Source organism: Anas acuta, chromosome 8 (genome assembly GCF_963932015.1).
Source record: "Anas acuta chromosome 8, bAnaAcu1.1, whole genome shotgun sequence".
Lineage (NCBI taxonomy): Eukaryota > Metazoa > Chordata > Aves > Anseriformes > Anatidae > Anas > Anas acuta.
This window is the reverse complement of record NC_088986.1, coordinates 17,641,158-17,668,405: the sequence shown is the minus strand read 5'-3', so window position 1 is coordinate 17,668,405 and position 27,248 is coordinate 17,641,158. Positions and strand designations below refer to the sequence as shown.

The following is a 27,248-nucleotide window of genomic DNA, read 5'->3' as shown; positions in this document are numbered from 1 at the left end:
AGAACGACAGGTAAGGAAAAAAAACAACTGTTTCTTCCCATTATTACCCTGCCCTACCTTCTTATAGAGGCTGTAGTAGAACAATTTTTAGACCAAGCATGTTTTGGAGCACATCGGTAAATTCATCTCATTTTCTGGACAGCACCCAACTTCCACCATAGGAGTGCTGGAATTGACTGCTTTTGCATAATGTCACTTTGTATACTGATTCCACTCATTTGCACAGAGCAACACGCACCTATAAAATATGCAGCAGCTGAAGGACTTACCTGAAAGCAGTGTTTCCAATTATAACATTCACTTTTCCCTGAGAGGCTCTACTTGAGCAATACTGAGCACAAAAGATAGCACTGTGTCCCAAAACACAGTTCAACACTCAAAGCAGATAATTTTAACAAACATGTGAAAACAGAATACAGAGACAAGAGGATTTAAAATGCATCCTTTTCATTGTTGCCTTTTATTAAAGGTATCAATACATACTTTATTATGCTTTAGAACCTAAGTGTTTATTTTCCATAGTGCTCCAGAACCTTTACACTAAAAAGAAATTTGCAGTGGTATTAAAATGCCCTAAAATCTGGAATTCTATTCTATTGTAATTCAGATCCAAACAAACATCGTATTTTATATATGCATTGCCTTTACTAATTTCACTAGAGTTTTTCCTTCCTCCTGCTTTTCTAATGGCAAGTTTACAATAATGTTATCGCTTAACATACCCAGGAGAATATCTTATAATGAAAAATTATCTGCTTATATTCTATAAATCATGATTAGCAAACAAATTTTGACAACTTAGTTATCTAAAAGATAATTAGAGCTAACTAGATGAAAGCTGTTGCTGAAATAGTTAACATTTTAAGAGAAAGATGACTGAATCAGGGCTGGACAGAGAAATTGTCATCAGAAGTCAGGAAGTAAGAGACAGCATATCTATATCCCAGAAGTTCAATATATTTTACTGATTTCTGAGTTCTCTGGGTCTTAAACTAAGGTATTTACAGTCTGAATTGGTATACCAGAAACTATTTGTACACCTAGTAAGACAGTTAACTAATATTACCTAAAAATGCATGTGGTGAGATGTTGGCTTCATAAAACCTAGTTTTTCCCTGATTAAGTTTAATGAGATAAGATTTCTCTTAACAATGGAACCTCTAAAGCAAGAATTCCCATACTGGGAAACTCTGCTAGTATTACCAATAGCCTGAAAAACACCAGCAGGAGTATTTTACATTAAAATAGCAAGTCGGAGAAAAATTGAGGTTCTGTATTGGTTTAGGGGCCCTTTCTAGAGCATACTACTATTAATTAATTTATACACAGTAGCAGAGCTAGCTTCTTAAGAACTTGATTCACTGGCTACCTGATATAGTAACTATGTGCTGGAACAAGGTAGCTGAATGTATCATTAGAATTTATATTGCACATCTAACTGGTGTCATTTGAGTAACAATTCTCAGTTACTAATGTATTAAACTCAGACGTTTCAGTCTTGTGTAAGTGTGATTACTGATCAATATGTCAATGAGGCTTCTTTTTCTTGATTTCAGTCGCTGAAGTAATTGAAAGAGAAGATTGATGCAAAGACTGCAACAGCAGCTGCTATTACCACACCTAAAAACAACAAAAGAATATAATTCAATGAGTGGCAGTGGCAGCACAGTCATCAGCAGCTAGGGTGTGGAGGGCAGGGTCAACATGAATGACAAGCAAGAGGAAAAACAGTAAAAGCCACCCCAAAAGCCAAGTACAGGAAAAAAAAAGGACTGATGATTCACAGGAAAACATGGTTATATGTAAAACAAACAGAAATTAATACTCTTCTGCTTTAATCTTCCAGTTACCATGTTCTAGGCTTAAGAATTAATGGAAAGCAAATGATACTGTTTTGATGACTGAAGTGTAATTATTATAAGACAAAAAGGTAGTCAAAGCTCACAGCAAAGAGAATTCCAATAAGTGCAGCCAGATGTATGAGTGCTGGACCAAGGGATATCATGGAGATGTTGCAGTTGGAGGAGTTCTGTGACTGCTCTTCCCCCAGTTTCTGAGGCTGACAATTATCACCCAAGCCCATACATATTTATCAGCATAAGAAGAACCTTAATAACTCACTAGCCAATTTCACGATATGCCTACTTGAACAAGCCACGCAACTGTAGTTTTGTTTTTCCAACTACAGAATTATAGAAGTGATGGCTCTCCAACAAAGAAAAAATCTACTTAAGCTTTCTGTATCAACTTGTAGGCTGAACAAACTGCAAGCACTGGTTTTGTTCAAATAGCAGCTTGCAGTTCTTTCCTCCCCCAAAACACCGTGCCTCTACAGCTGTGAAATCAGGACACATCTTTAAAAAGCCGTTGCATTAGGACAGCAAGAGGGATTAAGACATTTTTAAATTAACCTTGCCAGCTGTGAGAATAACACCACCACCATGGAAGCAAACTTTAATGAAAAGAACCCATTAGAATTTCTGATTTGCCACAGCAGAAACAGTGAAGTAACATACCCATATTTTGTTGCAGTTTCATCAGCAACGTTGCTTTTGTCAGTTGTTTCTGTTGTGTGTCATCTGTGTTTTCAATAACTGGACAAATATCAACTGCATGGAAATCAAGTGAACAATACCAGGTGAAAAGCTAACATCTGCATTTCATAGTTATGTTAATGCAAAATACTATCAACTTTACAAAGTATATTTATGTTAGAAACTTACAAAGTATATTTATGTTAGAAACAACAGTTTATTCTAGTAGAAATGCTACAGCAGCTACCCCAGACATATGAGACAGACTAACAAACTGCTCCTGTTCTGAAAACAGAGGGGAAAAAAAAATACAGCAGTGCCAATTATCATGTCTACAAAATATTGATCTAAATAATAAATGGATCTCCCATTTCCAGAGTGAGATTGTCAATCTGCTTTAATTACAAATTGCATAGCTGACTAATACAAGGCACATCCCATTATGATTCATGTGCTAATGATTCATGGAAAAGTACTTTATCATAAAATATGGGGGAATGTATAAACCAAGTGTGTGATCAGATGGGCTGTTTCTGTCATGTAAGATGAGTCATGTATATATATCTTCAGAATCTTAAGTCTGACTTGCACAAGATCTTCAGTTTCAAAAAAAGCATTCAAACTCATCTTTTACAAACTGTTTTTAGCCATTTCTACCCCTGAATTGACTGGCTTTGTATAGGATGTACTACAGCATAGCAGTTAAGAACTGTTTGATATGAAACTTAACAGTATATATATGTATATACATATATACACACACATACACACCAAGCATAAACACAGCTTTAAGACGTCTCTGCAACTTGCACAAAATACATAAAATAATGGCAAAAAGTTTCAATGCATGGGAGTGATTTTTTGAACAGGAATTATCATCACTTTAAAGTCCATTTGAGGATGTCATTTCATCATTATTTTTTCTGTGCAAAGGAAAACAACTTGCAGATATCTGCTTCATACATATTTATGCATATATTAAATAAGCATACATTAAATAAGTTATTAACTGTTACAAGATAGCTTTTCAAGTAAATACCTTAACCAGCAAAATAAGAGCATCACATTCTCTCTAAAGTACTTAATAGTTTTCACTTCCCTAAATAGCATCTTACTTTTAGAGAACTTGACCATATTTCTTGGGTCCCCATTGAAGCCTAGATCCAGCAGATTACCGTCTCCTTTATTTCCGATGAGCAAGTAGGGCAGTTTGGGCCCTTTAGCTTTATTTTTTTTTACCCACTGTTTTAAGGACAGTTACACCTCTCTGAAAGAAACTGTTGAAGCTGCACATCAAGGCAACAAAGCTCACTTGCTCAGGGAAAAAAAAAAAAAAGGAATGAAGCAGTAAAAAAAAAAACAAAAAAAAACACAAGCTATTTAGTTACTGAAGGTATTTATACCATTAAGTTATGGAAGGCTTGTATTTGAAGCAGCTGTGGTATAAATCACAAGGAGTTTTTGAAAGCAGAAGCTTTCCATTACCAATTATATGAATCCTTAATTCTTCATTAAATCTTCAATTTTCTAACAAGGATGGGGAAGAGATTACCACCACCACCTCATCTACTCAGTGTATTTAACATCCCCTACCCCAAGGAGGAACAGGGATTTAGTAAAGCCAATATTAAATGCAGAGCTTTCAATTGCATGTATTAAAGTACTAAATACCTTGAAACCACAGTGTTAGAGCCGTTTATACCTTTCAATTACAAATAGGTCATTTTTGTTCTCTTTTCCAAGTAACAATTTTAAAGCATGGCCCATAGCGACCTCACTGGAGAGCTGTTCAAAGAACTGAGAGAATAAAACTGCAGGAGACAGCAGCAGACCATATTAAGAAAGCACACCTGACCCTCTCAAAATATCTTTGTCATATGTGCTGACTAAACGTTGTTTAAAAAAAAAAAAATCTTAACATTGCATTGACTGGATGCTCCTCTTGACAAGTTTTCTGTTTTAAAGAGTATCATTTGAAAAGCCTGCTCATTTTTTTGAATTTTAAACAGTACTTTTTAAAAGCAAAGGTTCCCCACAATTTTCTAATGGAAATAATTCCCACAGTTAATTCAAGGTTGGTGTCTAAAACCACAATAATTGGGATACAAACAGAAAGATATCAAAATTCACAGCAAAACAATTTATAGTATTAGTGAATATTGACAGTCATTACTAAAGCCAGCTCCAAGCTCTGAGAAACAACAAATCCCACCCATATTAGGATGATGCACTGTGAATACACAAGGGAAACCCCAAATTTATGCCACAAAAACATGTTTAAAGCAATCTATGAAAACTTCACCTCAAAGTAACAAAAAAAGTCAAACTGCAAAATGAATGCTTTTCTTTAAAATAGATAATAGTGGGGGGTTGGGAAGAGCAGGCAGCTAACAGGTCTGATTTCTAAAATGGCCTCCTAGCATTAATAAAAATGAAGAGGCATTTTAACAAATGACAAGCTAATAATTTCACAACAATAATTATCAGAATCAAACAGCAGGGCGTTCATAGCATTATTGCCACCACCACTGTTAACAGAACTCACTCTTATAAACAAACATTTAGGTGTTCACTGGGGCAAGGTCAGTCTCTCCTTTTTTTTCTGAAATCCTTTTAGTATGTTTTTCCCCTTTCTTCTTCTATATGTTTACTTTAATTCACGTTAAAAAAATACCATGTACTTAGCTCTATAACCAGCAAGTGATGAGAACAGCTGACAAAGTGAATTTGGGTATCTGGACATCACTTTAGACATATTAGTGGCATCAAATCTTTGTGATGCATTACTGTTACTCTAAATTATGCTCTCCTCCTGCCTCCAGATCACACATCCTTACATAAGTAATATACCCCAACTGAGTCATCATGTTTCCCCACACACACCTACCTTTAGTGCTGCTACAACAACATTAATTTACTTCCCTAAGTTATGCTAATTGTTTAATGCTCACTAACAATTAGCTTTAAGATTACTAAAGTTACTCTTATAATACAAGGCAGATTTTTATTGGCTTTACTGTTTTTTCTTTAGGCTCTTGAGCTGTGCACATCTTTTACTTCTCAACTTGGAGTCATTCATTGCTAACAGGTTTAGCTAACACCTAGGAATACTGATTTATTCAAAAAGACATATGAATTTGTGATTAGTTCTCAAATTAAGAAATACAAAAAAAAACCCTGAGTACACAGAGTATCAGTAATCACAGTTGAACTTTGAGCGCATGTTGGATAAACATCTCCTTTTTTTGCCCACAAGTATCAATATAAAAAAGTGTTTACTGCTGTTATCTGAGAATCAGTGAGGCTTTTTTTGTATTCATGTTACAAAACTCTAACCAGCAGCTCATAACGACATGTGGGAGGAATCTCTTCCAAGAGGTGACAGGAAGTATTACTAGATCCATTTCACAGATTTGGTTTCAACATTGAAATAAAACTCATATGGAAAAAACATGAAACAATTTAAGTCAGATTATTCAGAAAAAAATAAACAGTTATAACAATAGCTGTATTAAAAAATGTCTCAGACAGATCATAAACTTATAAGTAGATGAAAATCTGTTGATTTTCTTTCCCTTTCAAGTGAACCACAAAACTTCAATTTTGAAGCACCATATTTGGCACATAAATTACAATACTCAGAACAAAGAAGGGACTTGATATTTTTGAAGGGGTCTTATCATGCAAACTTCTTGAAAGACATTAGATTTATTTATTTTTATTTTTATTTTTTTTGCTAACAGCTTCATCTTCTACTATATGTCTGAACTTCATAGGCTGCAACCATAGTTGCACAGATAATGCAAGCAATGAAAAAGCATAGCTTTTTCTGGAGGGCAAGCACTCTGTTACAAGCCAAACTCAGAAGCTGCAAGAACCCTTACCATTTTTCAGAAATACATACAAAATGTAATTAGATTTATATAACAAGATGTTTAAGCTTGACAAGGAAACCAACCTTAAACATACTACATTCCATATCTGGGAAAAACGGGCCTATGATATTAGTCAACATTTCAGTAATCACAGATTCCTTCTATCCTAGTTCTCAGATACTTTGTTTACCTGTGTTAAGTTCTTCTGCTATATGGATATCTTCATCTTGCACAGATTGGTCCAACATCTCAACAAAACGTTCCTGAATTTCTACAGCAGCCTCATCACCGAACTTATAATCACTGAGCATCACACTGGATCCAGCAAAAGGGACAAACAGTCTCTGAGGTAAGACATGATATACCCTCTCAAAATCTAAAAGAAAATGGGGAAAAATACCATCCAAATAAACGCCTTGTCAGTTATGATAAGATTCTTAATTAATCTCTGACAGAGAAACAAAGCTATTGCAAAAGAACTGCTCAAGGTTTCCATGTAAAAATCCTGATTTCAAGCATGGTTTGTTTAGTTGTTACTATTTTATGAAAGTTCTGGCTGCGATTACACTGATTTATGTTTTCACATTACTCTCTCCAGAAATATCTGAGAGACCTCCAAAATAGACTATAAAATGTTAAACAGACTTTTTATCATGTTTACAATAACTAGCCAAAGAACTCTGGGAAAGACTTAAGATAAGCAGAGCAGCACATAATTTCAACAACAGAGGATTTGCAAATACTTGGCTGCTTTTTTTGCATGTTCACAACCACAAAGCACGGGTGCCATCTAAAGAGGAAACTGAAAACTGCATGCAAATAAAAGCATCAACTTTAAAGCACGGAATTCAGATAAAAGTTAGCTAACATACCATTCTACATTACTAGTACACCAAAAAGAACTGTTATCCTAAAGTAAATGATAATTTTGAACAGAAATTATTTTTCCTTATACAATCAACTTGTTTCTATTTCTTTTCCATTTTTTCTAAAAACACTACAAAAGATCCTATCTTCTACAAGGTTGTCCTCTATATATGATCTTCAAACAGATATTTCAACTAATATTAAAAAAAAAAAAAAGTAAATAATAGTGATAACACTGTCTCAAAGAAGTTTAAAGAATCATCCAGCATGAGCTAGCAGATTTGGTCTCTGTACACATCCCATCGGTTTTTAATATAATTAGGATAAGAACTTTTATTGTCATGAGATCAACTTGCATCATGTTCTGGCTTCTGTTAGAATGCTCTGATAAATTCAAGCCAATGTGATTTAGCAATTATTAGTGGTATTGAAGTACGATCTACTTCTTTAAATGATACCAAGCCTATAATGAAATCTGAAGTGATTAGAAGTTCTGTGGGAAGAGCCAACATGGATGATATATTTGCATATTTAATTAAAAAATGAGAGTTAGGATACTTTTGCACACCATAATGACCAGATACAATGCAATATGTAATTTTTATGTAAAATTTTTGTAATGCAATATGTAATAATGAACTACTGGACTTCAAAGATCACGTCCACTAGCATTCATAATACGGATAATGTAAGAACAAAGCCATGTCTGGCTCGTTTTTTAATCTTGACAAACTTTGTATCTTTAATTTCAATATTAATAGGAATACCATAGGGAGATTTAAAAAAAAAACACACAGCACAAATGTGCTAGTTACAATTAGGAGTTCAATAACAGGAGCTTCAACTACAGAATTATAAAAAAAAAATAGAGAATTCACGAGCACTGAGAAAGAGGTTGAAACTGCATTTTGTGGTTAGAACCGAACACAAAGTTTGTTTGAAAATGAACATATACAAACTTATCCAAATTCTCCGGAGTTAAGAAAAAATAAGGGCTGCCGAATAGAAACTGTGCCATTTGCTTTTTACTCTGCTCTAAGTATAGTGGAAATTCTGTATGCCAGCTGATTCTTCTACAAAAACACAAAATTCACTGCAAATGTAAATGGATTTTTCCATGAATTCCTACTTTTTTTGTGAGGTCCTTCATTTATAACGAGATCCTCAAACAGTATTTCACAACGATCATTCAATGTGTTTATTATGTCTCTTTTCAAAGCCTGCAAAGAGAAAGACAAAGCATGAGCAATATAAAAGACATCTGCAAACCTTTTGACTAGTAAGAAACAACAAAAGAAGTCCCTCATAGATGAAGTCCTTGTTGAAAGATTAGTTTTCCAGATAACAAACACTCTAAAGAGAATTAAAAGTACAATAAAGACAAGCTAACATCACAACAATATAAACCAGAAAACAACAAAGCAAAGATGAAAGCAGACAAAAAAATAGTAGAACTAAAACTTTCTGGAATTTTTTTAATTAAAAATTTCTATTTTTTTTCTGAATTTCTAAGTTAAAAACTAAAAATTACTACTAAAAACAAAAGAAAATCAAGGCATTGATTTAATAAGAAACAAGAAAAAACACTGAACAAAACTGGATTTTCTCATTTATGTGTACATAAATATACAGTCTGAAATATTTTCTTAATTTAAAAAAGAATTGTCACTGACTAATCATGTTTATGAATTGTGTAAAGATTCACCAGAGAACAGCATTAACAGAAGACCTATCTGCTAAAAGCAAGAAAGGAATTGAATTTATCACACACACAACTGATTTCAGAAACAAACCTTTAAGTTCAAGAGGTGAATGTTGCAACACCAGTTTAGACCTTACAATTTTGGAAAAGAAAAAACGGTATGATAAACTTCAAGTATTTTGGAAAAAAAAAACAAAACAAAACAAAAAAAAACCTCTGATGAACTGCTAGTTCACCTTTTCACTACCTGAACAGCTTCTTTAACTTTTGGCTTGTTGTTATGCACGTAGGCTCTGCATTTCATGGCACCTTTGAGATTTATGGAACCACTGCAGACTTGGACTGTTGCCGTTGATCTATGACTTGAACCCTGGGACTGAAAAATAAATGTTTCAATTTTACCTTGTTACCTAGGCACTTGCAGCATGATTAAGAAAAAAAACAGAACTAGGAAATTAATAGCATACCTTAAGAAGTTTACACATAATCTGTCTTCCCTCATAATTTTTTGGGTTTCGTTTGTTTGTTTTGTTAGCTACAACTAAGAATCTCTCTCCTTTTCCGTTATGTATGATGTATTTACTTTGCCAGACATTCCATATTTTGTGATTTTAGGATTTCTCAAACCTTTCAGGGAAGTGGCTTGTGGCTTTTTTTTATTCTTATTATTTAGAGGTTTATACATTTACTATGTAGTAAGCATAACCTAGGGTATCCTGAAAGCCATCCCATCAATCAGCAGTAAGTCACAAATCTGGTCATGTTCAGAACTGTATCGAATTGCTGCTGCATACAAATAGTTAACCTGATTACTAAAACAAAGTGCTTTCTAGAATGTACTCGTTAAGACAATAGCTGGAAACAAGTGGATTCGTAACTTCCACATGAACTGCTTAACTGACTCATGTCATGACTGGAACAGGTTGCCCAGAGAAGCTGCAGATGCTCCATCCTTAGAAGTGAAGACCAGGTTTGATGGAGCTTTGAGCACACAGCTGTAGTGGGAGGTGTCCCTGCCCATGGCAGGGGGTTGGAACCAGATAATCCTTAAGGTCCCCTCCAACCCAAACCATTCTATGAGTCTACAATAATGTCAAAATAAAAAGCTTTCCTTCCTCCGAAGCAATTAACCATTGGAGCAAGGTATCAACAAAAGTACATTAGTTTCTCTCAAGTCTTAAAAATGACACTTTATAAATGCTTTTCTAGATGCAATTTTAGAGAATACTATGTGCCAAAACAGGTTGGCCTGTTTACAAAAGGAAGCCTATAAAACAATGCCTATACATTGGGCTTTACAAACATGGCTGGGGCACCTAATTAAAATGTCACATCAATATAAGCTCGGCTGGAGTGGAAACTTCTAATACAGACCCAACAGCTCCAGATTATGATTCAGCTCACAGGATCTGTATCTTAACCCCAAACCAGTGACTGAGCTTCTGATGAAAGCATTCAAGTAAACGTCCGAAGATAGCCATGACAAACTAAAGCACGGGGTTCATTCTGAACATCAGAATGCAGTCACTGTGAACATATTATATGCAGGGAGGTACAGGTGTCCTGCTATCAACTGAATTAGTTCATAGGACTTAATTTCTCTAACCAGCGGTTCGAATTTTCCTCACAACTATATTGTGCAATTCTTATACAACATGACTATCACACTATGAAAATTTGAAAGACAAAAAGCATTCCAATCTGTCCATAGTCAGTTTCACAGTCAATATCCAAGGGGGAAAATACCTTACGATAAATTAAGTTGGATTTCAAGACAACAATTAAAAATGTTCTTTCATTTTTTATTGTATCGTATCAGAGTGCACTACTTACCAGCTGTGTCAGAACCTTGACATCAGAAATCTGAGTGCTGTATTGAGTATTTCCTCTTAACTTTTTCTGAGAGAAAATGAATACATCAGATGAAATAGGAAAAATCTTCCTGAATCAGTTATGTCAAGCTACTTTACAGTTATCTTCACAATAACATAAAATGTGCCCTCCTTTATAGCCTTTAAGAGACAGAAACTTACGGAAAACAGCCATGTGAACATAATTACAAAACTAAAAGGAGATATGAACATGGCAGCCACTACTTATTGAGCATTTTGACACACATAGGTCTTAGAAATCTCATCACCTACATTTACACCTGACTCAGGTTGTTTAATGAGGCAAAAAAGCCAGAGACAACATATAGAAAAATGTTTAGTCAGACTTCACACACAATAATTGCTTTTACTGTGGTAGAGGAAGAAGAGGCAATTTATTGCAGTGAGGATGGGAAAACAAGGAGTCTTGTGCATTACTTATTTGCAAGAGGCCAATTGCATCAACCAACATTGTACAGAAGACCTCCAATTCACTGTTTTATTACACAAGGAGTTCTAAGTACAAATCTCTTAGAGTTTAATTCCTTGTTGTACAGCACTCACCTGTCCTTCCAGCAGCTCTGTATCATCATCTTTAACTTGTCCATTGATCAGGAAAACGCTGTCCTCTATCTGTTTTGACCATCGATTTAATCCATTCTTTAAGAAAAGCAAAGGCAAAAATTTCATAAAAAGAACTTCACTAAAGGATTTGGACAGTATCATGCTGAAGACTAGAGAAATACATGTTTCAGAAGTTACTCTGAGGAGGTTCTAAAGTCTCTGAAATTTTTATATTTTTCTACGCCAAATCTTAAAAACAAAGTATTCAGAATATATTAAAATATTCATTTCTTAATGGGTAAGTGCTACCCCAGAGATGCAACACATGATTGTATTTTTGTAAATTCTATTAAAAGTTAATTTGTATTAAAAGCACCCCACCCATTTTAACTGGGTGCAACCTTTCACCAGGTGAAAGGGAAGAGACTTTAATTAGGATCCTCGTGACCTTGCCAATAATTCTGAGAAAAGGGAACTGCCAACACTAAGCATAGCAGAAAAAAAAATCTGTCAGCATTTTTCATACTAGGAATGCTTCACAGTAACTTCAGATAACATTTAAAAGATGAATAATAGTGTCAAACATCCCCTGCTTACTAGCCCTACTCAGCTACTCACACTGTGTATTCAAATCTTTGTCTCATGTAATTTTCAGCAGAAAAAATACTGTGGAAATTAAATACAAGGCTGGTGCAGCCAGTTAGTTACCTTGGTATTCTTCTCCAAGTCATGGTTGGGTGAAGTAGCAAGAAGTGGAATGTGGATATTAACATTTACTGTGCAGTCCAAAGACAACCAGGAAGCAGACAGAGCACTCTGATATTTCCAATCTGCTGGTTTAGCTGAACTCTGAGCAAAGAAATAAGCAAGAAAGTGTCTATACAAAACAGTACAAAACTAACATAACCTTTTTTGTTTGTTTGTTGTTCCTTTTTGAACATTGTCATGCATTACAAGCTGTGCAAAAACACAAGTCAAACTTACCTTTGGATCTTGTACATCGTAGGTTCGGCAAACTATTCTTCACTACTTAAAGAAAAAGATTCAGTGAAAAGTAAAAAGCAAGTAAGAACAATTACTCTATCCTTTATACAGTAAATTCTTCTCCAGTATATGCTTTGAAGAAAATTTGCATCTTTTATTAGTGTAAAAAAAAAGTACAAATACATTTGACTGTAAATTCAAACTACCATAGTGATGCTGTCCCATCCCTTACAAGTACTAAGATCAACGTGTTTTTACAACTACCAATGAACACATTTGCAATCTGTCCTAGTTTCTCTCACTTTTCTCTGGAAAACCTTGCTTTTTCTTGTGCTTATCCTGTTATCAACGGACACAACATCCTTCTGCAGCACTAGTGTCCACACGCTTGACACTTCCCCACTACCATTAGAGCACCACTTAACTGCAATCTTAAGTTGTACAGTATTTCAGATGCTCCCTTTATTTTATACAAATCAAGAAAACTGGTGAAAAGCACAGAAAGGCAGTGAGAAAACCAGCAGCCTTACTTATGGCTAATCAGAAAACTATGATTGCAATTTACTGGTCTACCCAAACTCAAACAAATTTACCCTCCCAATTCATCTACCAGTCTAAAACTTTGTTCTCTATTCCAGTTCTGAAGAAAAAAGAAAGAACAGTTATGTTTATCGGTAACAGAACACAGAGTTTCACCTGGCAGTTTCCACATTAAAAGTACCAAACATAGCACACCCATTCCTTCTAATCCAGAGAAAAATATAGTTTCTAGTATGAGCAGTCTGATACCCTATCCTAGGTACTCATGCAGAATACCGAGAAAAAGAGAGCTGCACATGCCATACCAAACCTTGTGACTGGTTACACTAAGCACAGACAACATATGTTAAATGGACATGGTGCAGTGAATAGAGCAAACCAGAAGACACACTGCTTTTTACAGCTTGTGGGCCAAATGAATCCTGGGAATCTTAACACAATCTTTTATTCAAAAATAATTGGAAAAAGAAAAAAACAGACTGGGGGGTAGTGGCCTCATAATAAAGGATACTTCTTTGTAGCAGAACAAACTTGAAGGGCTGCTCTGTCTGAGACTTCCTCCTCAGCAGGTTTCCAGAGCCTTCTTTTAGTCAAAGACTTTTCTATTGAGAAGATTATCTAAAGATTAAAAAAAAAGTATTAAGTATTATGGATTTTTCCACATAAATAGTGCAAGACTATTTACCAGAACTTGTAATGCATTAAAAGTTGTAAGCCAAACAATATCATGACTATAGATAAACTGAAAACACAGCTTATACATCACCAAATTATCACATTAAAAGAACATTCAGCAAAGATTCATAGACTAATACTCCAAAGAAAAAGTTGCTTGTGCAAACTTAATTCAGGTTCCTCTTAAACTGAACCAAGCACATATGTAATTTGTATGCTTTTCTCCTTAGAAAAAGTGTTACAGCTTTATTCTTAGGGTTAAGGATCAGGAAAGGCAGCTGTGCAAAACAGCTACTAAGCCAATAAACAAATTTGAATTCAGCAATCACTGATCACCTATACACAAATCATTTTCTCATGTTGGTTTCTAGTTTCAATAATCACTGTTGAGACCTGATTTTGCTGCACTATAACTATATTCTACTGCCAACGTTCAGTCTTGGACCCAAGGCTTTAAATCTTACTCATGTTAAAATCACTTATGTTTGTCTTATGAAAAAAATAAAATGAACCTATATCTAGGGAACAAGAAGTGAATGCAGCACTAGATGCTCTGATCCTGTAACAATAAGGCATGTTACTAGACATAGTAGCAAATAGTTTTTAAATATAATCCCCCACACGACTAAGTCAACATTTATATACAAAATATTCCTTTAAAAGAAACCAGAACTATAGGTCTCACACTATTATAAGTACCTCTAAACAATTCAATCAGCCACAAAGATAATAGGCTACTGCTACTAATGATTGTGCTACAAAGATTTAGCTCAATATAAGCAACTCTAAAGATATTCTCTTTAAGACAGAATGCCCACTTTTAGTAAGCACCTTAAAATAGCATATTTGAAGAATTGCTATTGCAGTAACAGCGTAAGACACAGAAAGCTAGCAAATGAGGGCTGCCATGCACTCCCAAAGGACAGCAGTTTCTGAGGTTTCAATCTCAAAACCAGAAATCAGAACAGAACGTTTTTGCTGCTTTATTTCTAAAAGCGTAAACAACCATTATTACTGAAGACGATAAGAGAAAATTACTCAGCTACACACTTAAAATTATGCTCATCTTTCCTCCTCTTTTCTCTACTTACCTTGCGCAAAGCATTTTGACTGTCTTTTGACAGTTCTGGAGTTGCAATAATAAATACACCAAGAACTAATAAACCTCCAGGAAGCATTCTAGAAACCTTAAAAATAGAAAAGAACATGTATTAATAGAAATCAGATATCCAGCAGAGGTATCTATACACCAAAAATTCCTAATGAGAGAAGTATGCAGAGAGCAGAAATAAAATAAGCAAGGCTGTTTTTCCCATACAGCATCCTATGAAATGGAAGAAGAGAGTATCTTTCAGATTTTCCCACTTCAGCCCTAACAGGTCACTGTTTCATCATAAACTTTGAAAACAATAAATACATGTATTTTGGTTTAATTAATATACCAGACTGTGTGCCTAAAAAAGTTCCTTTATTTTGAGAAAGAGGCTAGAGATTACTGAAGTGATAGAAATTTCTGTACGTTACACTTCCTTTGTTTCTCCCATCCCCTTCAGTAACTCACTGTGCTACCTGACTTGCATGTGCGGTGATCCATTCTTCATCAATGGACTCCAGTTTTGAAGGCCTGGTGTTGCCTTCCTTCTGCTCTTCCTTTGGAGGTGTTCGAACAGCCCGAATAACATAGTCTCTTTGTGATGAACACTTTCAAGAACATTAATATGAACAAATACAGCCTTAGGGTTATATCAAATCTGGTAATATTCTATGTAACACAATACATCTAAAAGCTGCCTTACAGCATGTAGCGCTAAACTCTGTAATAACCTGCCACAAAACTACTTCCTTCATGTGATTCATTTGCCTTAACTCTAAACGAGATTTTAATGCAAAGTTTTACGACTGAGATTTTTAGTTTCTTTTCTTTGTATCATATCTTTCAGGGAAAAAAAAAAAAAGTTTTAGGAGACTTGAGTACTCAGTTGATGCTGCAAACACATTATAGCATCCTTTCTGATCATAGCATGGTCATGCAATTTAGTAGACTTAACAACAATGATTAAAGCTAAGGGTAATTTTTCCTACTAACACAAAGGTATGCTACAAGCTTCACAAACTTACCTGCCCTATTAACAGGCCAGTGACATAAGGTTTAAATTTCGTGCTGAGGTCTGAAAAATACTGCCCAATAGCTTCCTCAACAAAGTAAGTTCTACCCATTGCTGCAGGTTTGATTCAGTATTGCATTTTCAGCCTACAAAACAAGACACATGAAGTCACAGTATATACTGGCAACTGCACTGGTTACATGAAAGTAAGCCTCAGAGAAAAAATCCTGAACACGTTAATTCTTATCTAGCAAAGATTAACTATCTTCGTGAACTTCAAGTTCTTTCTAACTTAAAAACATAAGTCTCTAAACAGATGGAAAAGTACACACAAGCCTTACTTGAAAGAAAGCTTTTTAAAACCCTGGAGGAAAATGCTAGGAAAAACATGCTTCCAAGTAACAGTTTCTTGCTGCATCACATCGCATCAGAGATGAGCGATGCGTTTGCTTCCACGTTCAGCCCCCTCTGGGAGGGAGCAGCTGCACTGCACGTTTGCACTGAGCAAAACTTAGCCCTAATTATTATTAATTAAAAGCAAGGCGTCTGTGGACTCTCCAAGAGGCCGTCTTTACAGTGACCACAGGACAGCACGGGGACAGGGGGACTCACCGCGCCCGTACACGCAGCCCTGTGCCGGGAAGGGCCCCAGGTGCCGCGGCTGGCCCAGCAGCCGCCGGGGAGCGGCTGAGGTCGGCGGGCACCGGGGAGCAGAGGGGGCAGCGGGGCTGCTGCTGAGGGCTGGGCCGAAGCACACGGCGGGCACGGACCGCAGCTCACGGCTCCTCACCGCGCCTCAGCCCGCGCTGCCGTACCAACAGCGGCTCGGCCCGGCTCTACTCTGCTCCCCAGGACCGCCCCGGCCGCCCCCTCACCGCCTCCCGCCGACGGGGCACGCAGAGAGAGGACTGGCCGCCATGCTGTGTGCGGCAGAAGCCCCAGCTCCGCTCTCTTCCGCCCTCCCCCCGCCGCTGCAGCGCTCAGCCGCACGGGACGCCCCGCGGAAGCGAGCCGTTCCCTGACGGGCCCAGCCGCAAAGCCTTAGTGCCTCGCGGCGCCGTTCCAGCCGTGCTCGGGGGGCGACCGGGGGTGCGGCCTCACCCAAGATGGCGGACGGAGATGCCCGACCAGAAGCGGAAGCGCCCGTCAGCGCGCCAGCCGCCGCGCAGGAAGATTGCGCGCAGCCCGGCGGTGGCTGGGCGGGGAGGCGCGGCGCGCGGCGCCAAGATGGCGGCTGTGCTGCAGCAGGTCCTGGAGCGGGCCGAGCTCGCCAAGCTGCCCAAGGCGGTGCAGGGCAAGCTAGAGCGCTTCCTGGCCGACCAGCAGAGCGAGATCGATGGGCTGCGGGCTAGGCACGAGCGCTTCAAGGTGGACAGCGGTAAGCGCGGGGCGAGGGGCAGCAGGGGCTGGGCCGGGAGCGTCGCGGCCCCCTGACGGGAGGAGCGGGACCGGAGGGGTCGCTCGTTGTGGGGCGGCGAGGGGAGCGTGGTGCTGCTCCCTCGAGGTCTCTTACGGGGTCAGAACCTCTCCAAAATGGGCGCATGGAGCGTTCTGCGCTAGATTTGCAGAGCTCCTCGTGGAGGAGCAGTACTGATTTGTTCTCTCGACTCCCCAAGTTTCTCTTTTAAATTTCACGCCGGAGACTGCGACCTTTCCGGGTAAAGTGCTCCTAATCCAAACAAAGTCTTTGTGTTGGTTTGGAGATTACATGGTCATAGAGAAACTGATGGCTGTGGAGAGCTAGAGTAAAGTGGGAGGAGGGTAGATGAGTGTAAGCCCTGGACATGGCTGACAAAATAAGTTAGTTTACTTACTAGGCATAAACATTCTATTTTTCCTTCAACCTTTCTATCTGTTTCACGATAAAAGCCTAGCTACAGTAAGTGATTAAAATGTACGGTATGTATACTGCAAGTATACTTGACGTATGTCAAGTTAAGGTAAATCACAAGTTTTAGCGCGTTAGTCTCTTTTGTGTGCTGGTTGTTCTTTTGTAGCTGGAAGGCAGCATTACTTGGAATTTTAAAATGTGGCAGGAAGTATAAAATACATTTAAAAAAAAAATCCCTCAGTACTTCCCTAGAAGTCCACTGTGCCTGATTAATTAACTCTGGTTTAACAAAGCATTTAACAGTTAAGCTCTGCGACAGAGTGTTTCAGGTGATGAATCAAAGTTCAGATCTATTTTTTTTTAGTGCTACGAGAAACAGCATAGAGCACAAGAGTTGTTGTTTTTTTTAAGAACTTTTAAACGTTTTCCAAATTAAATCTCAACACCTAGACTTATGTGGCTTTCATTGTATATGTGTAGAGGTAGTCTGTCTTCTCACATCTAAAGACATAAGAATCTTTATGTTGACTCAACTGAGCCCACTACGTGATTGTGTTTATATAACTCTCTAGCTATGTAAAAATTTTGAAGAAGTATAAAAATTAATCAAAACTGTTATTTTGTGGATCATTTCTGGAAACATATATTTCCATATTAAAAATGCATTAAACAGTGCTAATTATATGTAAAAGTTTATCTTTTAGCTTCAAAAAGATGTTTTTATTCAAATTCTATTTTAGTATTCTTAATATATTTTATTGACAAATGCTGCTTTTGTCTAAAGTCTGTAAGTATGGATCCTCGATAAATATAAGAAAGAAGAATAACAACTTCGAAGCAGAATTGAGGTAGTATTGTTATTTTTCAGAACAACAGTACTTTGAAGTAGAAAAGCGACTGGCTCAAAGTCAAGAGAGGCTTGTAACTGAGACACAAGAATGTCAAACTCTCCGTGAGGAAGTTAAAAAGCTTCGTGAGTATAACCGTGCATTCTTAAGACTGGACGGGATTTTAATTCTGTAGTCCAATGTTATGTTGAAATGCATTAAGTTTTAAATAGGAGTTGAATTTTCAACCATCAAATGCAATTATTACTTCTGCAAACAGGGAGGTTTCATGCTTATGTATGTCTTTTAATGGAATTTTCTGTTTTAACGGGGAAAAAGTTGTAATAGTAATATGGTGGCTTACCTATTTCTCTTCACAATAAACACCTCTGCCCCCAGTGACTATTTGAGGCTGCCACAATACTGTCTAGTCCACTCAATCCACTTACTGGATTTTTATTACAGACACCTCACTACTGTGTGCTCTTACCCAACAGATGAGCAGTTGAAGTCACTGAACGAGAAAAACAGAGAGCTTGAAGATGCTCAGGATCGTAATGCATCCATCCAGGTACTAGAAGAACTAGGCAATAAGACTTCAGTTTGTCTGATGCCAGCGAAGAACACAATCAAATTTCAAGCTGGGCTGTGTTGATATCAGCACAACTTTGTATTGATATACACGTCCAGATGGACATGTGTACAGGAAAGTTGCACATGCTTCTCATGTTGGTTTATTTGAGTATAAGTTTGTGTTCTAGCAAATGAAATTACAGGTGAACATACGTCAAAGCAGATGTTCTTAATTCATTTTGAATAGATTAGTTTCATCCCATCTGAAACCTGTTCCAAAGTGACTTTAAGATGAACCTCAAAAATCAGACAAAAACTTCATGTTACGGTTAATCTAATGCTGAGCTGCAAATTAAAGTGGAGATCTGTTTTTCTTCCATTCTTTCCCCTATCCTGGTACAGTTTTCCTTGCGTTACGCGCAGAAGTTGTGGGGTTACAGAGTGAGTCACTTTGGATGACTGATCCAGCAGAACACTAGTTTCAGAGCAGGAAAGAAAAACGTTATCATTATATTGATTCTTCCACAATGAGAAGGCGGATGTGATTGTTTTGCCAGAGGGCCTTACATGGGTCTGCCTGAAGTGGTTTGTATTGCCACCTTAGAAAACAAAGGCAATGCTATGGCCTGTAAATAATCCAAGACTATTGACTTTGGTTTTTTAATTTGTTTTTTCACTTGTGTTCGTTCCTCGGTTACTCAGTTATCTTTTATTTAACCAAATAAAACAGTTTCAATGAACACCATATCTAAAAATGCTGTATTTCAAAGCATGTTATAATTAGATGTAGTTTTGAACAGTTCTTGTTGTTTGATTTGTATTCTTTCTAGGCCTTCAGTTCATTTTATCTGCTGTATGTACGAAATTTTTCATTTTAGTCTTTGTTCAAATACAGCTAGAACCCGGAGGAGTCTTATGTAAGTCCAGACCTTAATGTCAGTTAAAATGCAAAGGCATGGAGACTACCTATTCAGTATGTTGGTCTTGAAAGCTGTGTTATAATTCTTTCTGCTTTGCTGTCTGATCTTTGGTATTTTGCATTTAAGCACAAAAGGCCAGTTGGACATTAGTATCAGAATGATTTATGGGGGAGAAAAAGAACTGAAACCTGTTGTCTTTTAGGTTCTAGAAGAGTAGGTACGTTAACTTGAAATTGTTTGACTTTTTCCCAACATGATGGAAACAATGGACTTCAGCCATAGTTTCATACTCTTTAGTTTAGACCGTTTTGCTTGTCCACTGTAGAAGCTTCTTATCCCAGTTTTCAGTCTCTGGAGTTGGGTGGGATAGCATTTAGCAAGCTTCCCTGTTATGGTAAGTGTAAATACTGGCTGAACTGTCTTAAATGCAATCAGCTTTCTCTTTCTTTATTTTTTTTTATTTTTTTTTCCAGAACCAATTAAGTAGAGAAAAAGAAGAACTGGAAGCTGAAAAGAGAGATTTGGTTCGAACAAGTGAAAGACGATCTCAGGAAGTTGAACATTTAAATGGTATAACCAAGAATATATTAACGAATTGGTTCATATGATTGTGCTAAGTAGAACACTTCCTTCAATGACTGGACTACTATGGAATATCCAGTCTATATAGGCAGCTGCAAATAATGGATTATCGGGAAGCTATTTAGAGAAAAGAAAGCAAGCAAGGCGGGAATTTTTTGCCAGCTGCCCAAAACTACAGTAGTTTGATAACTGATACTTGGTTTTCCAGATAAAAAATCATACGTTGTGTAATGAGATATTGTATATTTTATGATTTATATATTGTTATATGTATGTTATTTATACATTTTATATATATATATATATATATATATATATGTTGTTTGTTCTCATTCTCTACAATTCATTTAAACTTGGTCAGTAATGAAAACTGAATTCTACGTTTACTTCTACAATTACGTTTTGATTTTAACAATGGTTTCATTTCTCCTTCCCCCAGAGGATGTTAAACGCTTAAATGAAAAACTAACAGAAGCAAACACAGAAAAGGTGAAACTTCAGCTAAAACTGGATGAACTTCAAACATCAGATATTACTGTGAAGGTGAGTAGTTCCTACGTGTGTAGTACCTGTTAATGTCGTAGTGTTACCAGTAAGTAGTTGTTTATATGTGATGTAACCATTTTGTCATTATTGACTTTGAAAGTAGGTCAAGCCTACTTCTGTTACTTAAGATAAATGACTTTATTTTAAAATTGATTGTTGGGCCTGGAAGTGAGAAGTATACTCATGGAAGACAAGCAGGAGAGGGGAACATTGAGTTAGGCAAGCTTATCCAAGCCTAATCAGTGGCAACAGTGGCTGCTTCTGCCAGCTAGGAGGAAGGGCTCTGCAAAGGCAGGTAGAAGGGAGAAAAATGATTATTTGTGAATGTTTCTGTGTGGACAGAAGTAACTCCATAAAGAATTGAAAGGGTGAAAGAAGAAGAGAGGAGAAATACTTTGATACCTTAATTTATTTCTTTGAACTAGATATTAACCTAGTTAATGTTCCCAACTGACATAACCATTGAGGAAACTAACTTATGTGTCAGGAAGTTCTTAGTCTGAGATTGGTAACTCAGTATTGCCAATGTATTACCTTTAATTTGGTGTTATTTACCAAATTAATATGCATCATTTTTACACTGATCGTAGTACTTGGTTAGCTACTTTGTTTTCTAGGGAACCAGTACAATTACAATGTGTGATTTTCTTTTTAGTACCGTGAGAAAAGGTTGGAGCAAGAGAAGGAACTGCTACAGAGTCAAAACACCTGGCTGAACACAGAGTTGAAAGCCAAAACAGATGAACTTCTACATACTGCCAGGGAGAAAGGCAATGAAATCTTGGAGCTCAGATGTAATCTGGAGAACAAGAAGGAAGAGGTAATGTAATTTCTGAGTGTTTTTGCCATTTATTTTTTTAAAGTTTTATTTCCTGATTACCCGAATTTAACGAAAATAAGTAATAGCTGTATTAAAGGAAAAAATAATGTGTTTTATGCAATTAGTAAGGAGTTCTTTCTTTTAACTTGAGAATTAAAAGGAATACGAATGGTTATGACTGTCAAATTTTTAACGGTAAGCTAGAAATTTTGTAATCACTGATAACAAAAGGATAAAACAATACAATGCAATTAAAATGTACAGGAATATAATTCTTAATTGGGAAAGGGGCAGAAGAATCTGATTTAACTTCCTTTTGGAGGTGAGTTGCTGATATTTTTGTTTTCCTAAATCAAAATATGTGTTAGAATCAGTGGCTGTATTTTGCAAATATTCAACTTTAGTGAGCCTCTGTTTAGATACCTAAATAGTTGTTTTAACCGGGTCAGTTGTAGCGCTTACCTGCGTTGAGGATCATGCAGCTATTTGGGTATACATAATATGAGCAATTTGAGGATTCTCACTATTTCATTTAGCTGAATGTGTTGGAGCCAAGACTATTTTATACTTATAAACAAACAAAGGTGCCAAAAAGAGCATAAAAGTTTACATTTTCTAACAATGGGATAGGTATTTTCGAAACTAATTACTAATTTGTCTAAAATAAAGACAAATTTATACATAGTATCCTCATTTACTGTTTGAACAGGTTTCCAGAATGGAGGAACAGGTTAACAGTTTAAAACAGTCAAATGAAAATCTTCAGAAACACGTGGAAGACCTTTTGAATAAACTGAAGGAGGTAAGGTAACTTGAAGTACGTGCATAACAGCATTACAGTTGATTCTATAAAATAAAAAAAAGCATGAAATAGAAATGATTGAATGTTCCCTTGCCCTGTCTCTTCTTTCACTTACTAGGCAAAAGAACAACAAGCTAGTATGGAGGAAAGATTCCACAATGAACTGAATGCCCACATAAAATTATCTAATTTGTATAAGGTAAGTTTAATGATTCAGCAATAAGAGTATTACTTGTGGCTGATCTTAGGCTTAAGTGTAGTGCAAGCCAATTTTTGTGAGTTTTTTGCTTGTTTCTTTTTTTTCCCTTCTGCAAAGTAGAGGATGTGAGGAAGACTACCTCCATTACAAAACATTGTAAAACATCCTGTCTTAGGCAACATGTTTGCATCATTTTGTAGTTTAAACAAACCTGGTTAAAATAGTAACTTTATGCTGACTTAGGGCTTCATATTTGTATCAGTAGCTATATTTTATGATGTATTAGGAGTTAAATGTTACATAAAAGATGAGTGGAAGCAATCTTTTATGTTTACTAGAAGTTTACTTCTGTAAACACTGCAAGTGTTAGAGATCCAGCTGAGAAAGCTGAATGTCATGCATTGTGTCAAGCAGTATCTAAGCAAGTAATTTTTGATTGTTTTGTCAGCTCAGAGTGAAAAATACTCTATAGTATGTTGAATAAGACAAAGATAGGTAAAGAGGCCAACTGAATGGTCATTAGTTCGCATGTCAGGTTCACAGGCTAATTAGTTCTGTTTCCAGAGTTGTAATGCATAAATACCCACCTAAAATTAAGTGCAATAGAATGCTTGAATTCTGCATTAATACTGCGTCTGACCAGATGTTAGCTGATGACCCTTCAGTTAACAGTCAATAGCTAATTTACCCATGCATCACCGTTTATCTTTTCGTTTGGTAGTGGTGGTTGTTTTTTACTGCTTTCTTTAAATTATAGAAGCACTGGGTTGAAGGGGCTTGAATATTTGCCTTCTACTTAACATAAGGTTTGCTGTATGTTTGGAATCGCTGACTTTATACTAAAGGCGTCCAGATTTAGTGTCCTCACATGAGAGCCTACTCTGAGACTTTTCTCAACTTGATTTCAGTTATTTCCAATGGATTTGCAGAACTGCTGAAGTATTGTGAAGTCATGCAGTCATGAGATCTTTAATTGGTAGCAAAGAAACATAGACTGTTTACATAAGATTTTTGAAAAATTAAAATTTTTAAGAATGATCAAAATCGAACACTGAAAGTATCTTCAAATTGTTCCTGCCCTTCAATAAAGAAAAACCTAGTACCACCTGTGAAGCAGCTAAAGGACATAGAAACATACATATTAGTTGGTTTTGTCCTATTGTATCAGTGTCTGACACTTCTTGCTCTCAAGACAGTTTGCATCAAGTTAATTCAAGTGGAAACACTTACTAGTTCAGCTGAATCTCTTGTATTTTACTCAAAAATCTGTATGTTTATAATCTTTGGTCAGTTCAAGCTTTCTTCTGTAGTTGCTCTTACTATGTAATAAAAGCTTAAATAGAATGTTTTTATTTAGAGTGCTGCTGATGACTCAGAGGCAAAGAGCAATGAACTGACAGGAGCAGTAGAAGAGCTGCACAAGCTTCTGAAGGAAGCAGGTGAAGGTAAGCTGTGAGTCAGAAATGGCAAATGGGAGAAGCAGAACTTTTCTCCTTCATAAGTAAGGTGATGTATTGAAAGATAGATATTGAGCATTTCTGAAGGGATAATCTCTAGGATTCGGGGATAGAAAGATCAAATTTTGTAACAGAAATTTTACCATTTTACTATGTTTGAATTTACTTGAAGGCATTTATGGGCAGGGGGATCTTCAAACATACCTGGAATTTTACTTTGGATTTTTAGGAGAGAGAAGCATATCTCTTCATTTTACTTTCTTAGTTTTTTAGCTTTAGATTCCATTGATAAATGGGCAGTTATTATTTTTATCCCACTTGAATGAAAAGGGGATGGGCAGCAGTTCTAACTTCTGTCACACTACTGAGTTTTCTTCTCAGTGTGATCTGAAGATTATATAAAAGTCAAAGTGGAGTTTAAGGTTCATATGCCAACTTTTGTCTTTCTTAAGAAGAAAAAACAAAAATTGCTTGTTAATTTTAGCTAATAAAGCAACCCAAGAGCATTTGGCTGAGTTGGAAGAGTCCAAAGCTGTAGTGGAAAAAGAACTGGGAGAGAAGATCAGTAAGCTGGAAAAGGAGCTAGAGAATGCTAACGATCTTCTATCCACAACGAAACGTAAAGGTAACATTAAGAGCTAAAATACATGAAGCCTCAGGCATGTTATCCTTACCAGTCTACCATGAAATTACTATGCTTTTATATTCATTATAGATATATTATATATTTATATTTTATAATATATATTTTTCCCCCAGTAGAAAAATGCATTTCTGTCAAAATGTTTTATTAAGTTCTTTTGTTAGTCTGACATACCTTTTCAAAGAAAATGGAAAAGAGAATATTTTCCTTAAGGCTGAATCATCCTGCTTGTAATGGTTTTCTGCAGAGTGGAGCGGGGAGGGTAAACTGTTCTTATTTTCCTCTTTATAAACAAACACCAGACATGCTGGTCTTTAAATTTATTTACCATTAAATCTTGCTCAGTATTAACTGCTCTAGTTGTAAAGAATAGTCTGTTTGTTGAATGTTTGTAATATTGAAGGTAATTATGTGCAAGAGAGAATAGAGCAGAAAGGAACACAGAGGCATTAAGTAAATTTTCTGTCTTCTTATGTTAATGTAGTGAAAGTCAACAAGCACTCTGCCACTCTAAACCTCCTGCAGTTTGCCAAGAAATATGTTAAGCTCTGCTTCAGCTATCTCAATTTATTTACCTTCTGGCATGATCTAAGTCTTAAGAGTCTAATAGTAAAAACTGTTCATCGTTTCAAATTAAACTAGTCAAAGGGCTTGATAATAAATGAAAAGAATATTAAATATAATATCAATCACTTGTACATGTGTATGTATAATATAGAATGCAGAAAACTCTTGCACCAGTAACCTTAAGAAGTTAAAATACGATCATTTAACATACAGTAGTTAAGAAAGTGCAAAGGTGTATGAGGACACTTTTTATATCAATAAAGAATATTTAAGATGCAAATTACTGCAACTTTTTAATGGTAATTGGTGGGATTATTTATTCAGGAGCTATCTTGTCTGAGGAAGAACTGGCAGCTATGTCTCCCACTGCTGCGGCAGTAGCTAAAGTGGTCAAGCCTGGAATGAAATTAACAGAGGTAAGTGAGAAGTTCTTCAAGTTTCAAGGCCCTTGAATAGCCAACAGATGCACTAATAATAAAATTATATAGACTTTCATGCACAGTCTAGGATTTGGTGTAATGCCTGAATGAAGCCAATGAAATCCTGTGTTTGAGGATTTTATTAGCTTTATTAGCTATGATTTTGGGATGTTTATGTGGCATAAATGACAGATTTTCCCTGGTATATCAAAACACTCACAGGGTTGTTTGTTTGTGTTTTGAGCACATCAACTTACTTTCTGTATGGATTTTTGATAGGAGCTTTTCTTCTATTTCCTTTTTTCTTTTTTTTTTATGCATATTTGCATAATTTAGATTTGTTTTGCTGTGGCATTGGCTTATTCTTGCAGAAAAATGAACATATCCATGAATTATTTTCCTTCTGTTATCGCTCATTCTGTCCATCCATTAAATAATTTTCTGGTTTTGCTGCTTTTTTTATATTTCTTTTGTCTTAAACTTGCTTGAAATTTATCCCTGTTATGGGATATTATTCTTTTATTATATATAGTTGCGTATCTTTTATTATATATATTATTCTTCTTTTATTATATACAGATGTACTATAAATGTTTGCAGTTTTAAAATTAGTAGGGATAATTGCTTTGACGTGGTATGACCCATAGGAACATTTTACTTGTCATATTCATTTATTTGAAGAAATTAGTTTATTTCCGTATAAAATTTGACTGCTCTAATGGTGTAATTACCAATGGTTCTTTGACGCATCTGGACAGATGTCTTTAAAAAAAAAATCTTTTGCAGCTGTACAATGCATATGTAGAAACTCAGGATCAGTTGCTTTTGGAAAAGCTGGAGAATAAGAGAATTAATAAATATTTGGATGAAATAGTGCAGGAGGTGGAAGCCAAAGCACCAATCTTAAAACGTCAGCGTGAAGAATTTGAGCGTTCCCAAAAAGCTGTTGCTAGTCTGTCTGCAAAGCTTGAACAAGCTATGAAGGTTAGTATAAAAGAAGGAGAAAAGAACATGTAAAAATATTGAAAAAATTGATTAGTACTTCCTTAATCCTGCATATAATCCTTCCTTAATCCTATATGTATAAAATAGATCTTTTGGTCAGCTGTTGCTGTGGGGAAAATGTCCATTGAACTTTCTAGCTTGAGATTTATTTTCCTGAAACGCTGTATTTCACAGAAACAGCATTCTTCAGCGATTATTACATTGAAGGCTTAAATGCAGTGACTTATCTCGAATTCTTTGTGAAAGTAGAATTCTTTATAAGCAAATATCAGTATTTGTCAAAAAATTAAAATAAAACAAACAAACAAAAAAAACACCTTGGTGCCTAGTTCCTACAGTT

General features: G+C 36.2%; 2 protein-coding genes across 9 annotated transcripts in view; one reads left to right on the top strand and one right to left on the bottom strand.

The window, feature by feature from the left end:
• Positions 1-430: 430 nt before the first annotated feature.
• On the bottom strand, positions 431-16,955 carry ODR4 (odr-4 GPCR localization factor homolog). 5 transcript variants are annotated; one of them, XM_068690669.1, is made up of 14 exons: positions 16,819-16,955; positions 15,731-15,863; positions 15,182-15,313; positions 14,704-14,799; positions 13,449-13,555; positions 12,398-12,434; positions 12,122-12,262; positions 11,414-11,509; positions 10,812-10,877; positions 9,226-9,354; positions 8,406-8,496; positions 6,600-6,785; positions 2,517-2,609; positions 431-1,620 (listed from the first exon to the last, which is right to left on the bottom strand). In XM_068690669.1, exons 2-14 carry the CDS (start codon positions 15,827-15,829, stop codon positions 1,553-1,555), a joined length of 1,341 nt encoding a protein of 446 aa, XP_068546770.1. In that variant the 5' UTR covers positions 15,830-15,863; positions 16,819-16,955; the 3' UTR covers positions 431-1,552. The 5 variants fall into 5 exon arrangements, with proteins under 5 accessions (XP_068546770.1, XP_068546769.1, XP_068546772.1 ...); XM_068690668.1 differs by lacking the exon at positions 16,819-16,955 and adding an exon at positions 16,330-16,812; XM_068690671.1 differs by lacking the exon at positions 16,819-16,955 and adding an exon at positions 16,593-16,812.
• TPR (translocated promoter region, nuclear basket protein) overlaps positions 16,945-27,248 on the top strand; it is a 43,615-nt gene continuing 33,311 nt past the window's right edge. For all 4 annotated transcript variants that reach the window (XM_068690657.1, XM_068690659.1, XM_068690658.1 and 1 more), the window contains exons 1-12: positions 16,945-17,095; positions 18,417-18,521; positions 18,873-18,946; positions 20,342-20,438; positions 20,890-20,993; positions 21,652-21,816; positions 22,526-22,618; positions 22,737-22,817; positions 24,175-24,262; positions 24,759-24,899; positions 25,809-25,900; positions 26,690-26,887. In XM_068690657.1, coding sequence (XP_068546758.1) covers positions 16,945-17,095; positions 18,417-18,521; positions 18,873-18,946; positions 20,342-20,438; positions 20,890-20,993; positions 21,652-21,816; positions 22,526-22,618; positions 22,737-22,817; positions 24,175-24,262; positions 24,759-24,899; positions 25,809-25,900; positions 26,690-26,887 — 1,389 coding nt within the window. The remainder of the gene's footprint in view (positions 17,096-18,416; positions 18,522-18,872; positions 18,947-20,341; positions 20,439-20,889; positions 20,994-21,651; positions 21,817-22,525; positions 22,619-22,736; positions 22,818-24,174; positions 24,263-24,758; positions 24,900-25,808; positions 25,901-26,689; positions 26,888-27,248) is intronic.

Coding starts and splice junctions, on each gene's coding strand:
- ODR4 (XM_068690669.1), bottom strand. CDS start 15,829: ATGGGTAGAACTTACTTTGTTGAGGAAGCTATTGGGCAGTATTTTTCA. Junction 15,314..15,730: donor CTGGCCTGTTAATAGGGCAG/GTAAGTTTGTGA, acceptor TGTTCTTGAAAG/TGTTCATCACAAAGAGACTA. Junction 6,786..8,405: donor TGAAGGACCTCACAAAAAAA/GTAGGAATTCAT, acceptor ATTTTCTTTTAG/ATTTTGAGAGGGTATATCAT.